This window comes from Gopherus evgoodei, chromosome 14 (genome assembly GCF_007399415.2).
Source record: "Gopherus evgoodei ecotype Sinaloan lineage chromosome 14, rGopEvg1_v1.p, whole genome shotgun sequence".
In the NCBI taxonomy this organism is placed as follows: domain Eukaryota; kingdom Metazoa; phylum Chordata; order Testudines; family Testudinidae; genus Gopherus; species Gopherus evgoodei.
Window position 1 is genome coordinate 11,547,289 of NC_044335.1, and position 16,122 is coordinate 11,563,410.

At 41.4% G+C, this 16,122-nt stretch overlaps 1 protein-coding gene across 1 annotated transcript in view; it reads left to right on the forward strand.

Annotated features, from left to right (window-relative positions):
- Positions 1-5,622: 5,622 nt before the first annotated feature.
- Positions 5,623-16,122, forward strand: part of LOC115635195 (piezo-type mechanosensitive ion channel component 2-like) — a 59,624-nt gene continuing 49,124 nt past the window's right edge. Inside the window, exons 1-10 of the mRNA XM_030533557.1 lie at positions 5,623-5,696; positions 6,228-6,429; positions 6,983-7,196; positions 7,910-8,072; positions 8,444-8,536; positions 9,540-9,654; positions 10,770-10,885; positions 12,024-12,287; positions 13,816-13,921; positions 14,431-14,612. Coding sequence (XP_030389417.1) covers positions 5,631-5,696; positions 6,228-6,429; positions 6,983-7,196; positions 7,910-8,072; positions 8,444-8,536; positions 9,540-9,654; positions 10,770-10,885; positions 12,024-12,287; positions 13,816-13,921; positions 14,431-14,612 — 1,521 coding nt within the window. The 5' untranslated portion in view covers positions 5,623-5,630. The remainder of the gene's footprint in view (positions 5,697-6,227; positions 6,430-6,982; positions 7,197-7,909; positions 8,073-8,443; positions 8,537-9,539; positions 9,655-10,769; positions 10,886-12,023; positions 12,288-13,815; positions 13,922-14,430; positions 14,613-16,122) is intronic.

Consider the following 16,122-nt stretch of genomic DNA (forward strand, 5'->3'; position numbering starts at 1 on the left):
CAATTTCTTACTCAGAAATCGATTGCCTCGTTGATCACATTTTTAATGAAGTTTTATAAGGTTTTGGGTTTACATTTAAAAAGGACAAACAGAAAGGGATAGAAGTAAAAAAAAGGCTTCTTGGAAAGTTACTCCTTTTCTCAGACAACACAGGCCACCAGTGCTGAACCAGAGTTTGTGGATGCCTCCCAGCTCCCAGCAACACCCTGAGGAGAGAAGAGCATGGCGAATAATTTAGCCTGTGGGCTGCTTTTCAGATTAGTTTTGCCATTTTCCTTGATAGCAGGCAAGAAAATTTCCATTCAGGTTTAAAGAGTAATGTTTCAAGATGGTACAAAAAGTGGGCAAAATTTACCTTTGATGTAATTCCATGGAGGACAGTAGATGCAGACCAGGGATGAAATTGGCCAAATTCTTTTAAAATTCAGCCAAAAACAATATGAGAACCAAAAGAAAGAAGTTTTAACAAGTTGGTTTTAGAGAACTGCATTTGGCTATAATTTGAACGAGAGATAATATATAAAATGCAATTGTATTGCATTGGATAGAACATCACATACTTCAGATAGGAACAATACTAGGCGACTACCTCTTTATAGTGTGGGATTATTAATTTACAGAAGATGGAAAACACATTACATTTTCCTGCATCTTGTATTCAAGTGCTATGGTGGTAAGTAATACATGTGTGTATGTTTCGGGACATCTTGGAAGATGTTCTCTCTATTCTCCAAAGTATCTTCCTGATGGATAACACTTTTAGAGAAAATTGTTTTGCAATGAAGGATCGCTACCAAAATATCATGGCCCCTGCTTTGAGGGGCACTCGGATTAAATCCTGTTTTGCTCAGTTGATAGGTCTGCTTTTTTAGTGAAGGTCTGATTAGTGTATTCTTCTAATGAAGGCCCTGATTATAAAATGTGAATTGATAAAATTGCAGTATGTTATTATAATTTAATGTATCCATTTATAATTTAATTTATCCTCCTGAGATCTTATTGTTTTTGGACAGCTACTGTATCTCTTAAGTTTTTATCATATAAACACTATCCTGGCAAATATGCATGGACAAAATGTTTTCTTTCATTGTTCTACTCTACAAGTCAATTTCATACACAGGTTCCATTTCAGATAGATTTGTCTTTACAGATGAGGCAAACCTGCTCTCCTAAATTCATATTTTTTTATTGTGGCTTGATTTCTTATTGTTGTACATTTTTGTTTTGAAAAACACTTTGCATTTAATGTACTCAGTAATACTTTACACTTACAGAGAGAGAGAGACTGCATTTAGGAAATTTAGCATATAATAGTACAAATTTATATTAGGATTAACTGATCATGAAAATATATCAGCTAGAGATTAATTGCAGCTTTGTCCTACATCCTCTATAAGTAAGCTATCCTTGAAAATAGAAGCCTGCAACTACATTACTGTTTTCATAATATTTACTACATATAAAATTTGTCTTTGTAGGGTTTATAATCTAGATTTCTTTTCGAATACAATGTTTGAAAGGTGAATTTCCATGGCAAAAATTGTTGTTATTTTTCAATTTGATAAGATTAGTTTTATAGCTGATTAAATGAATTGCACATTTTCAATGGTTTGCATGTGTTATTGAAAATTTACTTGAAATAGAGGTTGAAATAGAGGTTGAAATAGAGGTTTGAGGTCAATATAGATTTTAAAGTTTAGTGGTCCATTCCCAAACTCTTTCATAAAACAAGGGTCCCTTTGATTTCAGTGCAAGCTGTTATAAGAAGTGTAGGATTATATGCTGTCTTTCTAGACAGAGGGGTACATGGGAATAGTTATATCTCCTCTCCTCAAAAAAAACCTTCATTAAAGTCAAGCATGCTTCAAGCCCATTTCTCATCAGTACAATCACAATACAATACAAAAATCTTCAAAATCCTTAGCAAAGAAAAAATTTGCATCCAAACTACCTTCAACTCTAGATTCATAACCACATACTCATCCATATTCCCCTCCTACTTGCCACCACAACATATTCCCTGCCAATACAAACCTATACCTACCCACAGTTCATACATCTGATTACTTATGATTAAATCTTTATCCTAAAAGTGACTGCTGTTTAAGTGTGGTATGGATAATAATTTCTCTTACATTATCAAGACATTTAATCTGCACTATGACAACAGGCCACAACAGAGCCTTAATTATGGAATAGTACTGATTCATGGGATAATTCAAGTGATCATCACTTTGATCGTAGAGCATGTTTTATCCCTTTCCAGGACCCTTCATATCTACCACCAATACTTATATGGCTTCTATTAGCAAGCTATCTGAGCAACAAACAGTCTTTAATGTATTTATCCTCACAATACACCTGTTAGGTAGGGCAGTGTTATTATGCCCATTTTACAGATGAGGAATTAAAGCAGAGGCTAAGTGAGTTGCTCAAGGTCACACAGGAAATCTGTGGCAGAGTAGGGAACTGCTGAGTCCCAGGCTAGTGTCCTAGCCACTGAAACATCCTTAATTTTTTCCCCTGTGTTGGTCTTTTTACACTGTAAGCACTTTAGGAATGGGAGTGTATCTTGCTATATGTCTGCAGAGCACCTAGGATGTTGTGGGGCCACAAAAATAGTAATAAAGAAGAAAAATGAATCTGAGAATGATTCACTGAAGAGATAACAAGGGGTAAAAAACAAAATCAAAGCAGCAAGAGGCAGAGCAAAGTAGCAGAATACATAGTCATGGCTCTTGTACTGAAGAGTGGAGTAGTCTTACGGTTAGAAGTTAGAGGGAATGAGCAATAGCTTTGAAATAAAATACCGAAATTCCTCTACTGATCCAGTATTAATGATACATAGTCTTTATTTTTATTCCCGTTTTTGTCTCAGTTAAAGTCACGTTTGATTATTTCACAGCGATATCGTTCAGATACAATGGATTGTCTCTGGCCTATCTCATCTTTCTACTGCTTATTCCACTGTTCCCCAAGCCTACGGCTGTCACAATGAAAGGTAGGGAACTGCCTTCAAATTCTAGACTATGAATATTGTGTTAAGACAAATTAAATTAACTGAATAAGTAGATTCCACCTTGTAGAATTCTATAGAGGCACATTGTGCTAAGATCTTATTTACTTCCTTTATTTGAAGTAGAAAGAGTGTAGCTGCAGTTGTATATCTTTCTATTTGTTAGCCCTGGGGGCTGGCCCCAATCACTGGCCTTGGGCTGATGGATGTTCGGCCTTTCTGTGGGTGGAATTGTTTTTGTCCACAGTGCAGTTGGGAAGGGCAGGGAGCTGTTGCCCCATGCATTGTATCCATCTGATTTAGTCTGTTAGCTCCTACGGCAGGGACCTTGGCTTGTCTCATGTTTTGTAGGAGACTTGGTGCGCTATTGTAACAAAGCCAGCATTTTATTTTTCAGGAGGCACACGGCAGCTGCTTAGAGCGATAAATTACACCAGCTTCACTTTCCTTGTGATCCAAGTGGCGTTTCAGATTGCATTCTACTACCTACCACCTAATGGTAAATTTGATTTCCACTGCAATAAATTTACCCTATGGAAAAGAGCCCAAGGAATTCATCTCTGGGAGCAGAATGCCATCAATAGAGATGGGTCTGGATATAACTACCCATGAGCGATAAAGGATTTTGATTGATCTCAGCTTCTCCTCTGATTGCATTTCTACTCTGGGCTGAAACAAACCTTGGGTTCAAAGGCTGCAGTTCAGATACAGCTCGCATTGCTCCAAAAGCTGCCTCTAATGCTTTTAAACATGTACTTCAATCCCACAATTGCTAGTCCCCTTCGGAAATCTTGGCCCACATGCTTTACATGTGCAGACGAAGCACTTTGCAGGCACGTTCTTCGGAAATCTTTTGAAACTCTTTAAACGTAAAATAGATTATATTCCCGTCACCCGTTTTGTTGCCGTACAAAGTGATCCATATCAATGAATCTTGGTTTGAGGTGTTATACTGCACTCACTGAAGACAATAGCAAAAGCCCTCCCTATTTTACTGGTCTGCATGGTATGTAGTATTTCCGCCGTCTATAGATTTACTTTCCAGAAGGATGCGGGCAGGAAAGTGAGACACAAGCCTATTGATGAGAGTGAATGTTTGGGTTTGAAAACATTAGGGAATCAGTTTATAAAACAGGCCTCTTTGTTCTTTTCTAGTAGGCTATGGATGGGAGGACGTGCTTGGTCATTTTGGAATCCTAAGGTAGGATATCAGTTGCATGTCTCTTTTTTTAAGATTTAGACTCTGAAAATTGAATGCTTAATAATAATAATAATAAAACAGATTTGTTTAGGTCTGTATGAAAGCACCAAATTATACATGAGAACACCTGGTATTGCAGGGAATTACAATCCTTCTGCAAGCTATGTGAGCACATCTTGAAGGAGAGAATTAATTCTTTAGGGTAAGGACTGCGTCTTTATCACGTTTGTACAGTACCTAGCACACAGAGGACCTGACTCTGACTGAGGCCTTTAGGTCCTATTGTGTTATAATTAAAAATAGGAGCAATATCTATTTTAGTGGTTGATTTAGCAAGTACACCTCTACGCCGATATAATGCTGTCCTCGGAAGCCAAAAAATCTTACCGCATTATAGGTGAAACCGCATTATATTGAACTTGCTTTGATCCGCCAGAGCGCGCAGCCCCGCCCCCCGAGTGATGCTTTACCATGTTATATACGAATTCATGTTATATCGGGTCACATTATATCGGGGTAGAGGTGTATCGTCAATTAAATATACACTTAGATGTTGCAGATGGGATTCTCTGTTAATATGGGAGATCTCTCTTTTTTTGCTGATCTGAAAGAGCTGTAAAAACCTTTCTATACTATTGGTGTGGAAAAAAAAATCCATTAAATTTTTTTTAGAGGTCTCCACTTTGCCAGGATTTACAGTTTGCTCTGAAAAAATACACTACAAATTCTAAAGCCATTTGAACCAGAGATGCAGACTAAATGAACTTGAAACACTTATCACTGGAGCTGGTAATTTTGACAAAGTGTTCTAAAGTTTTTTGTTCAGTGACCTGTTGATTTTGCGTTCAAATTTTTTTTATTGATTTTTATTATGAGTATCAACAATTCTTTTCATAACGTTGCAAACATGATAAGCTGCGTTTATAATAAAACCCTTAGTTTGCTCATATTCTGTTAATGATTAAGAGATTTGAAGATGATATTTCTTCATTTCGGCAGATGTTCAATGCCAATTGTGGAAAAAAAAGACATCTTAAAAAATTCTGCTCAGTATCTGAGTGTAATATTACTTGCTATTTAATAATGCAGTATTGTTCTCTGCTGTGGAATACAGAAACTACAATAAAGCAAATTGCAATAGGATAACCAAGAGCACTTCATTCTTAGGTAATTTTTTAAATGCACAATTGCATTTCTGGGATTAGTTTTCAGGTTAATTATTACAGGAAAAATTAGACTGTCATTTGTGAGCACCAGCCTTATGTTTCACTCGTGTGCTTTCTACTCTGCAGGCTCAGCAAAGTTGATGCTAGAAATATCATCCGCCTGCTGGTTCCTGACATTGGAATGTTTTTCACTGGCTTCATGGTTATCAGGCTTTGTAAAACACAGGTGAAACCTCATATTCCCAAAATGCGGCTTCATTCTGAAGACCAGGAGCAGGACGAGGACGAGGACGACGATGATGATGATGAGATGGTATGTTCAGCATCCTCTTACATTAATTAAGACTTCAGCAGGCTAAACCATTGGACATTTTCAGATGGGGCAAAATGAATTTGGCTGTGTGCATGGAAGCCACATGGGCACTGGACTACATTCACTTACAGAAACAAAACCTGACGACTGCTCCATAGTGGGACTGCTATGCAGGAAACTAAAGAAACAATTCCACTCCCTAAGCCAGTGGAGTGAGTCCTGCCTATGTACACAGCCATGAGCTTTGCTTTCTCCCTATTCATGACTGTCTGGCTAGCCTGATGAGATCACAGGAACAAGTGTTCACACCTCAGACTGTATGGTTTCAGTGAAGTATTTAGGGACTTAAAAGTGCCATGATCATTATTTTTTCAGTAGGATTTTGTGCCTAATTCTGCACTGCAGCATATCCATGCTGTAAAACATAGTCCTCTTAATGACTGAGATGGCGCAGTCAAGGAGTTTCAGATCCGTCTAGCAACAGCTTGGTTTTCATGCTCAGATTTTGCTTAGTCATTCTTGTTTCCACAGTTCTATGAAACAGAAGCAGGAGACAATGACGAGGAAGAGACCGACTGTTTATCTGAAGAAGATTTGGGAAAAGAGGAAGGTGACCGAAAACCAGGTTTCATTCAGAAAGTCACTGCGTTGCTAACAGGCATGAAAATGATATTTGAAGCCATCCTGACAAGTGCTGGAAAGGTGGTAGCAACTCTTCTATTAGGCTTAGCAGGTAAGAATGTTAAAGCAAGAGGTTAAAAGGAGGTAAGAGTCTTCGTCCCATAAACAAAGCATGAAAAACAAGACAAGCAACTAGAAGCAATCCTCTTAATCACCCAACTCTTCTTGCTGGTTATTTGCCGTTGCCCGATTATTTGTTTGATCTATGCCTTATTGTGTTGTTGTCAGCTTTTATTGTCATAGGTTATTGTTGCAAAGTTGCAATCACTTATGGGGCAGAATTTCCTTTTCAGAGCTCCAGGGAGGCCTTTACACAGCTGGTCATTGGACGTTGGAGAGGGGAATTTGTCTGTCCCTTAGCCCACTGAAAACTGTGAAGGTCTCACTTTCTTTTCTAGTTAGTTAAGATGGTTGAAGGCATCATCTAGGATGGTGTTCTGCTTGCTTAATTTTTATTCATATGGAAATTAATCAATGGCACTTTCACAGTGGCTTCTCTTACTAGTTGTGGTCACTGTCCATCAACTGAGGAGCCACTTTGGCCTGATCTGTGTATCCTGTTTGCTGTGGAACAGAAGCCCTTTCATGGCCTATTTCCTCCCCAGGTATAATTTTGCCTTCTGTGACTTCTGCAGTCTACTTTTTCACCTTCCTGGGCCTGTGCTCCTGGTGGGCTTGTCATCGTCCCATTACCATAGTCACCTTCAGCAGTTTGTGTGTGATGATGGCTATCTTCAGTGCAGGTCACCTTGCTGCCCTTTACCTGTACCAGTTGCCATACTTTCAGGACCTAGTTCCTCCTGACGACATTTATGCCAGGTAAAGACGTCAACTTCCATACAGCAAAGGATAGGGTTCATACTTTAAATCAGTTTATTTTAAAGGCAGAATTGAAATATATCTCAGTGATCCTAAGTTGACCCATTGAGACAGTATAAAAACAAGTAACATATCGACATTTCCCAAGAAGAGAGATTTGTAGGGAACATTTTTGCTTTTAAGCTTTTAGGACTTCCGTTACTTTGCTGTTGCCTAGTATCTTTTATCGGAGGAGTTCGTGGCAATTTATAAACATTAACTAAGCCACAAGTCTTCTGTGCTTTATCATCATCTCCATTTTATAAATGGAGGCGCTGAGGCTAAATAACTTTCTCAAAGTCACACAGGAAAACTGGCAGGAAAATAGAATCGAATCCAGAAAAATCCTGGCCCAACTGAAGTCAATGGGAGTTTTGCTATTGACCTCAATGGGCCATGAGGCCACCCGAGGACTCATGCCCAGTTACCTTCTTTGACCCCTAGGGTGCATCAGGAATTTCTCATTGTCTCCTTAATAATTACTCTGACTTACAAATAAAGGCAGTTTGACAGAACAATAAAAATGAGGATGATCCAATAGATCTTATTTTTAGTAGTAAAGTATTTAGTATTATTTGACACTATTCTGAACAATTCTTAATATAAAAACAACAATAGTAAAAATTATAGTTGACAACCGGTGCTATCATTGTCTCCAACTTTTGTTTCTCCAGGCTCCTGGGGATGGTGGCGCTCATCAAGACAAACAGCACAGAAACCTGGAAGCTGCAGATTCATTCTGGATTAAGCTGGCCTGTGTTTTTAAATCCTCTTTTGCTGCTTGTATTATATTATTCACTGGTCATGTTGCTACAACAGTGGGCTCTGAGTCCTAAGGTAATGCATGGGTCAAAGTGCAGAATGGACAAGACAGATCACAAATGGCACCATAATTAAATACAGCCACATTCAAGAGAGAAATCAAGAAAAAAATCTCTGTCTTTCCACATGATTTGTCCATTTTCCCCCTGGAATTTATGAGGGAGGCCTGGTAGGAAGTTTTTTAAATATTCATCGCTCTTGTCCGGTGCATTGCACAAATGTGAAAATAGGCCATGGGTCTGCTGTTCCAGTTCCCACCTGGATCGTGTCCATGGAATATTATAAGGGTGATGGCCTGTAACAGTGCAGTAACAATTGCATTGGATGGTATATAGCTGTGTCCGGAGGTGGTGTGACAGCTGTGTGTTATATTTCCTTTAATACAGGAATGTGAAGAGGGTATCCAGTCGCCACTGGAAGAGCAGAGTAAGTTGGAGCTGGACACCATGCTCTGGATGGCAAAGAATGAGAAGAAAAAGGTAATGGCCATCTTAAGAAGGTTCCTGCAACTGCAACTGTTACAGGGGATATTAACAGTTCAGAATAGGCCCATCCTTTGGATTTTGTAGGAAGGACCAACATTTTCATGAGTGAATGCCTAAAGGTAGGCCCTTAATTCTGTAAGTAGGTGCCTAAATAAGTGGCTGGATTTCCGAGACCTAAGAGGTCCCATGGACACCACATTCAGTGCAGTCACTCCACTTCACTGTTTTCTTGGTGCACTCTGGCAACCAGCTGTGACATTTAGAAAGCTAGCTGCATCTCTGTCCCCTTTCTGGTCTCTGCGCACACTCCCTCAGGTGTCAGGCCTTGTGCCTTTTCCTACCCCAGCATGGAATATATTGCAATTCTTCCACACTGAGGCTGGGCCTTGGGATACAGTACCCCATATATCAACTGTGCGCACATGGATACGTGAATTCTGACTGCATTTGGGCCCCTGCGGTTCTTCTCTTTTGGAGTCTGACTAGTGGTGAACACTGCTCCGACAGCCTTCTGAAAACCACGTACCGTTTATTCTAACAGTAGGAACAAAGAATTTTAACTAAACAAACAGTCCACATTCATCTCTTACTTAAAAACGGATCATCCCCCAATGGTAGTCTATGCAGATGCAACTTATTCAGATACCTCACTGTGCCTCCATCTTAGTCTGGTTCTCCCAAATAGCTGCCCTCTTTTGACCACCTATGTTTGCAGGACTTTTCCTGTCCTGGCTTTTTCTCTTAACTCTGAGCTGTTTGCTGCGAAGTGGCTTACCTTGAGCCATTCTTTCCCTTCTTGCTTGTTTATCCCCTGCTAGTCTCCTGCTAGTCCCCAATATAGTTATACAATAAATATCCCAATAGCCAGGTCAACATACAGTATTCATCAATTACAGAGCAGTTCCAAATCTGTCTCACCAGCATCCTAGACTAATGCATGGCACAGTGTCTGTAGAAAAGCGAGGCAGGAGAGACACTATTCTATTTCCTTTTCTAGGTGGCTTATTTTTCAAATGGAAGCTGGCAGGACATGCCCCTTTTACAGTGTGAACATGGCAGGAGCCTCACAGCCAGTACTGACCCCAGTGAAGGACACAGCTCTCCTGTATCAGGTACTGACCATCTGAGAGTGATGTTTGCAACAAGAATGAGAGCAACAAGAATGATTAAAGGTCTTGAGAACATGACCTATGAAGGAAGGCTGAAAGAATTGGGTTTATTTAGTTTGGAAAAGAGAAGACTGAGAGGGGACATGATAGCAGTTTTCAGGAATCTAAAAGGGTGTCATCAGGAGGGGGGAGAAAACTTGTTCACCTTAGCCTCCAATGATAGAACAAGAAGCAATGGGCTTAAACTGCAGCAAGGGAGATTTAGGTTGGACATTAGGAAAAAGTTCCTAACTGTCAGGGTAGTTAAACACTGGAATAAATTGCCTAGGGAGGTTGTGGAATCTCCATCTCTGGAGATATTTAAGAGTAGGTTAGATAAATGTCTATCCAGGATGGTCTAGACCGTATTTGGTCCTGCCATGAGGGCAGGGGACTGGACTCGATGACCTCTTGAGGTCCCTTCCAGTCCTAGAGTCTATGAATCTATGAATCATTGCATGAAAAAGCATGACACACAAACCACAAAGTGTAGTAGGCATCTAGCATCTTGGAAAGCAAGCAGCACCAAGAAGAATAGGAAAGAAAGAATTTGATGCCATTTTGCATTTGTCATATGCACAGCATCTCTCAATACATTTTTCTGATCAAGGTTATATACGTAGACCAGGCTCCTCCTTCTACAGCTGACTCTGTCACTGCCATCTTGGAAAACTAGCTAATTTTTGAATGAGGTGTGGAATGCAGCATCCTCGGTGGGTGAGGCCAAGGAGTCTTGTGCATTATATGATGCCTGCAGCAAGCTAAAAGCTGCAGGTAAATGAGTTTGAGTTATGGGGAGTTATATTTGCATATGTAAAGCAAGAAATAATTTCCATCCATTTAACATTGATTTCAGAGGTATTTTTTACACAGTATCTATGGAGGTATGGTCAATTCCTTCCAAAGTTCAGAGGAGTTGTGCAGATACCCCCTTAAGTGCAGTCACAAAACACACATGCCTAAGACAAAACTTCTAATGGATACAGAATACCATCAATTCTCAATGTAAGGACTCAGCTGTGTACTAGAGACCCTTCAGTCACCTTCACCTGTATCTATACACTTTACATTTCTTACAGAGGAGAGCACCCGCCCTGAAAACCCGGATGCTGATGGGGATGAGACTAGCAGTATGGCAGTACTGGGGCAGTTCATTATGAATCAAAGTTATGTCAGTGCACTGATTGCCATGATGGTAAGATATGGAATTGATGGGAATCTTTTGTACATTCGTGTCATATTCAAGTTTCCATTAGTCTTCCTAAAGAGTTTGTTATAGTGTGGAATACATTCATTGGTGTGGGGAGGAAAACATTGTATAGTGCCTCAAAACCTTGTAAAAAACGGATTCACTGCTTTCTTCTAGGGCAGTGGTTCCCAAACTTGTCCTGCTGCTTGTGCAGGGAAAGACCCTCGTGGGCCAGGCCGGGCTGCTTTGTTTACCTGCTGCGTCCGCAGGTTTGACCGGTCGTGGCTCCCACTGGCTGCAGTTCGCTGCTCCAGGCCAATGGGAAGCTGTGCGGGCCAAGGGACGTACTGGCCGTCGCTTCCAGCAGCTCCCATTGGCCTGAAGCAGCGAACCGCAGCCACTGGGAGCCACGATCGGCCAAACCTGTGGACGCGGCAGGTAAACAAACTGGCCCGGCCCACCAGAGGCTTTTCTTGCACAAGTGGCAGAACAAGTTTGGGAACCACTGTTCTAGGGCAAGACTTCATATTCTGCACTACTTTCATGAAGTCCAACAAAATTCTGCATATATTGTGGAATGTATTGTAGAATCAGGAATGGTGAATAGATCAGCACAGCCCCTTGCAGAGTAAAATGTTAGCAAGGAGTGATACAGCAATGACTGGATTCTGATCTGCTACATAGTAAATCCACAGCAAGTTCACTTGTAGAGCAAGCTCTGAGAATATTCTCCCCTTGCCATTGCAATGAAGAATGCTAATAGAAAAAACATACCTGGTAATAAGAAATCCTATCTACTCTGATTTTGTAATAGGCAGCGCACTTTGGGCTAAATTTTCAGCTAATCTCAAATTGGCCTACAGTTTTGTGTCTACTTTTGCACAGACAGGAGCATGTACCTCTGTTATGCACAGAGAATGTCCGCCTTGGTGTAAATCAGGCTGTTGGTTTTCCAGCTGCTTGATAGAGGGACATGAAATAGAAATATGTTCACTGTTGTCGCCATAGATGCATGTGCCAAAATTGAGTGCAAAATTAAAAACTGAATTTGGTAACATGGCTCTTGCTTTTCAGCTATTCCTGATTTTGGCTTCATTAAGATTCAAACAGCAGCATTCTTTCACTTGGATGTATCTGTTTGCAGGTTTGGAGCATCACCCACAACAGCTGGCTGACTTTTGTTCTGCTGATTTGGTCTTGTATCATTTGGATGGTTCGTGACCGGCGTCGTTATGCCATGTGCAGCTCTCCGTTCCTTGCCATCTATGGGAATATCCTGGTGATCCTCAATTTCTTTGTAGGGTTCAATATTTCACATGAAGAACTGTTTTCTGAAATTCCAATCTCCGTGCTCACTGACTTTGATTTAAAACCATACTCCTTGCCATGTGTGCACCTTGGTATTAAGGTACGGACTTAGTGTTTTCTCATTTAACTGTAAGGCTAGTAATGCAGAGGACACAGGAAAGAATTAAGAAAATACGTATTTATAAGCTGCACCTCCATTTTGGGAAAAAAATTAGAGATCATGATCAGAGACCAAATGAGAGAGACTCACAGCTTGGACAGAGATAGTCACAAGAGATTTACCCAGTGTGGTCATCATGTACTTATCAAACCCAATTCATCTCTTTGAAAGAATGGCAATGAAAGCAGAGGCCTGATGAAGTTGGCTTAATTTGCTAGGACTTTTATGAGGCTTGGATTCAGCACAGTGTTCCTGGTTACCAAGAGATGGGTCGGAGGCACAAAATTTGGAACCAGATATATATCTGAAGTTGCTGAAAGGTTCAGGGTGTTCAGATTTGGGGTTTGGGTTCAGTGCATTATATAGATTGAGGCAAGCTGCAAAATTCAGATCTGGGTCCAAACTTCCCCAGAGTTTAGGGGTTTGAACCAGGCTCATCTCTAGCCTGTGGAGATGGGTTAATATTCAGTTGGTTAAAAATGGACTTTGTTAGAGAGGCCAAGAAGTGGTGGCAAATAGTTAAGATCAAGTACGTATAAGAGAAAACAGAGGTGAATCAGAATCCCTATGAATTAATGAATCCTCACAGGGAGGCTTTATTTTCTCTTTATATACTTCACCTCAGGACTTGCGTAGTTTTTATACCAGAGCTGGAGAGGAAGAACATTTGGGATAGTCTCATACAAGCCCAGGGCCGCCCGGGGGGGGGGGGGGGAGACGGGGCAAGTGGGGCAATTTGCCCCGGGCCCCAGCCCCACGAGTGTTTTTGGGGGGCCCTGGAGGGGTCCTTCACTCACTCTGGGGGCTCCGGAAACTCTCGCCAGGCTGGGGCCTCCGGAGCTTCTTCCGCTCTGGGTCTTCGGCGAATTACCGCTGAAGCGGGACCCGCCGCCGAAGTGCCGGGTCTTTGATGGCAACTCGGCGGCGAGGGGCCCCCACCGCGGGTCTTCGGGGCACTTCAGCGGCGGGTCATGAAGGACCCCCCCCCGCCGCCGAATTACCACCGAAGCAGGGGCCCCCCGCCGCCAAAGGCCCCAGGCCCCGTGAATCCTGTGGGCTGCCCTGCACTTGCCACATTTTGCCTTCTGGTTAAGCCAAACTCATTAAGTTGGCAACAAATAAACCAAGAATGTTTTCACTACAAAAGTTGGTTTGTAAAGGATTATTCTCAGTTTGTACTGCAGTAGTGCCTGGGATCATCCCTGCTGTGCGAGGCACTGAACAAACACATAGTAAAAGATAGGTGTGGCCCCTAAGACCTTGCAGCCTAGGCTCTGCTCCTTAGTTATAATTTAAACATACGGAAGATCTAAGCACCAGGCCAGCCTTTTTTTTCATTGTGCTACTATTTTTCCACCTCATTTGGACAGAGAATTAGGAATCTATATTCCTAGGGACAGGAGTTATTTCCATTTCTATGTGGGTTCTTTCCATGAAAAAGTAAGGCACAAATGTGGTTTAATTGCAGATTTTTTATGCATTCACGTTCTGGCTATTGCTAAGGCAGCATATGATCAAAAGACATATGGAGGAGAAGCAAGAAACTCTCACAGAAGTGACAGTGGGTGCGAATGGTAAGAAAATTTAACACTATCTCATCAGACTACCCTGATACTCCATCTGCCTGTTGTGCTTCTTGCTCCCCATCACCATTCTTTCTATGAGTCACCATTATAGGGGATACCAAATCTCTCAATGTATTAGGTCATTTAGCAAGAATTCTTAAGGCCAGGAAGCCATTGCAATATTATTACTATATTAGCAATATATGATATTGTTATATTATTTATTTGTCCTACTTTAGCATCTTTGCTTACTTTAGCCCACATCCTGGGCCAGGACCTCACTGTGCTAGGTGCTATATGAACACAGAACGAAAAGACGGTCCCTGCTCCAAAAATCTAAGTATATGACACAGTTACAATCTAAGCCTGTGACATAGTTTAACATCGGACATTAAACACATTAGGATCGATATCTGCTAGCTTAGAAATGTGGAATGATAATAAAGGTATTAGAATGTTACAATAACAGAGCACATTCTAGCGTCACACCTGACAGATTTGCATTGCTCTTATTACAGAAAGGGAAATCCCGCACAATCCTCTGCTGGAAATCTTTGGCTCTCTGATTAAAGGAATGCTGGTTAAATACTGGATCTATTTCTGCGCTGCCATGTTTTTCATTGTCAGTTTCAATGGCAAAGTAGTGGTCTACAAAATTCTGTACATTATGCTCTTTCTGTTGTGTGTAGCTTTATATCAGGTAAGCAAACTGGAATTTAAAGTGCTCACACTCTCCACTTTGTTTCCTTCAGGGCAGATCCACAGCTGGTGCAAACTGTCATAGCTCGATTGACTTCAATGCAGTTATGACAATTTGCATCAGCTATGGATTTGCCCTTCTGTATCCTGCTTTGCCTACAGTATGGTTATCTTCTTGATACAGCTGCTGGCCTATATTTTATCCTTAGTCCATGAAGCTTCTCATTTTCTATGGCTACCATTCAATTTGAATTGAAGTGACTGTCTCAGATAGAATAAGATAGCCAAGCTGCTCACTTTGTTGGGAAACCTCTCTCTCTCTCTCTCTCTCTCTCTCTCTCTCACACACACACACACACAAATGTTTCAGACTCATCAGTAGGAGTTCTCACACACACACACACACACACACACACACACACACACACACACACACACACACACACACACACACACACACACGTTTCAGACTCATCAGCAGGAGTTCACACACACACACACGTTTCAGACTCATCAGCAGGAGTTCACACACACACACACACAAATGTTTCAGACTCATCAGCAGGAGTTCACACACACACACACACACACAAACACACAGTTTCAGACTCATCAGTAGGAGTTCTCACACACACACACACACACACACACACACACACACGTTTCAGACTCATCAGCAGGAGTTCACACACACACACACACACACGTTTCAGACTCATCAGCAAGAGTTCACACACACACACACACACACAAATGTTTCAGACTCATCAGTAGGAGTTCACACACACACACACACACACACGTTTCAGACTCATCAGCAGGAGTTCACACACACACACACACAAATGTTTCAGACTCATCAGTAGGAGTTCACACACACGTTTCAGACTCATCAGCAGGAGTTCACACACACACACACACACACACACGTTTCAGACTCATCAGCAGGAGTTCACACACACACACACAAATGTTTCAGACTCATCAGCAGGAGTTCACACACACACACACACACACAAACACACAGTTTCAGACTCATCAGTAGGAGTTCTCACACACACACACACACACACGTTTCAGACTCATCAGCAGGAGTTCACACACACACACACAAATGTTTCAGACTCATCAGCAGGAGTTCACACACACACACACACACACACACAAATGTTTCAGACTCATCAGTAGGAGTTCACACACACACACGTTTCAGACTCATCAGCAGGAGTTCACACACACACACACACACACACAAATGTTTCAGACTCATCAGTAGGAGTTCACACATACACACACGTTTCAGACTCATCAGCAGGAGTTCACACACACACACACACAAATGTTTCAGACTCATCAGTAGGAGTTCACACACACACACACACACATGTTTCAGACTCATCAGTAGGAGTTCACACACACACACACACACACGTTTCAGACTCATCAGCAGGAGTTCACACACACACACACACACAAAAATGTTTCAGACTCATCAGCAGGAGTTCACACAC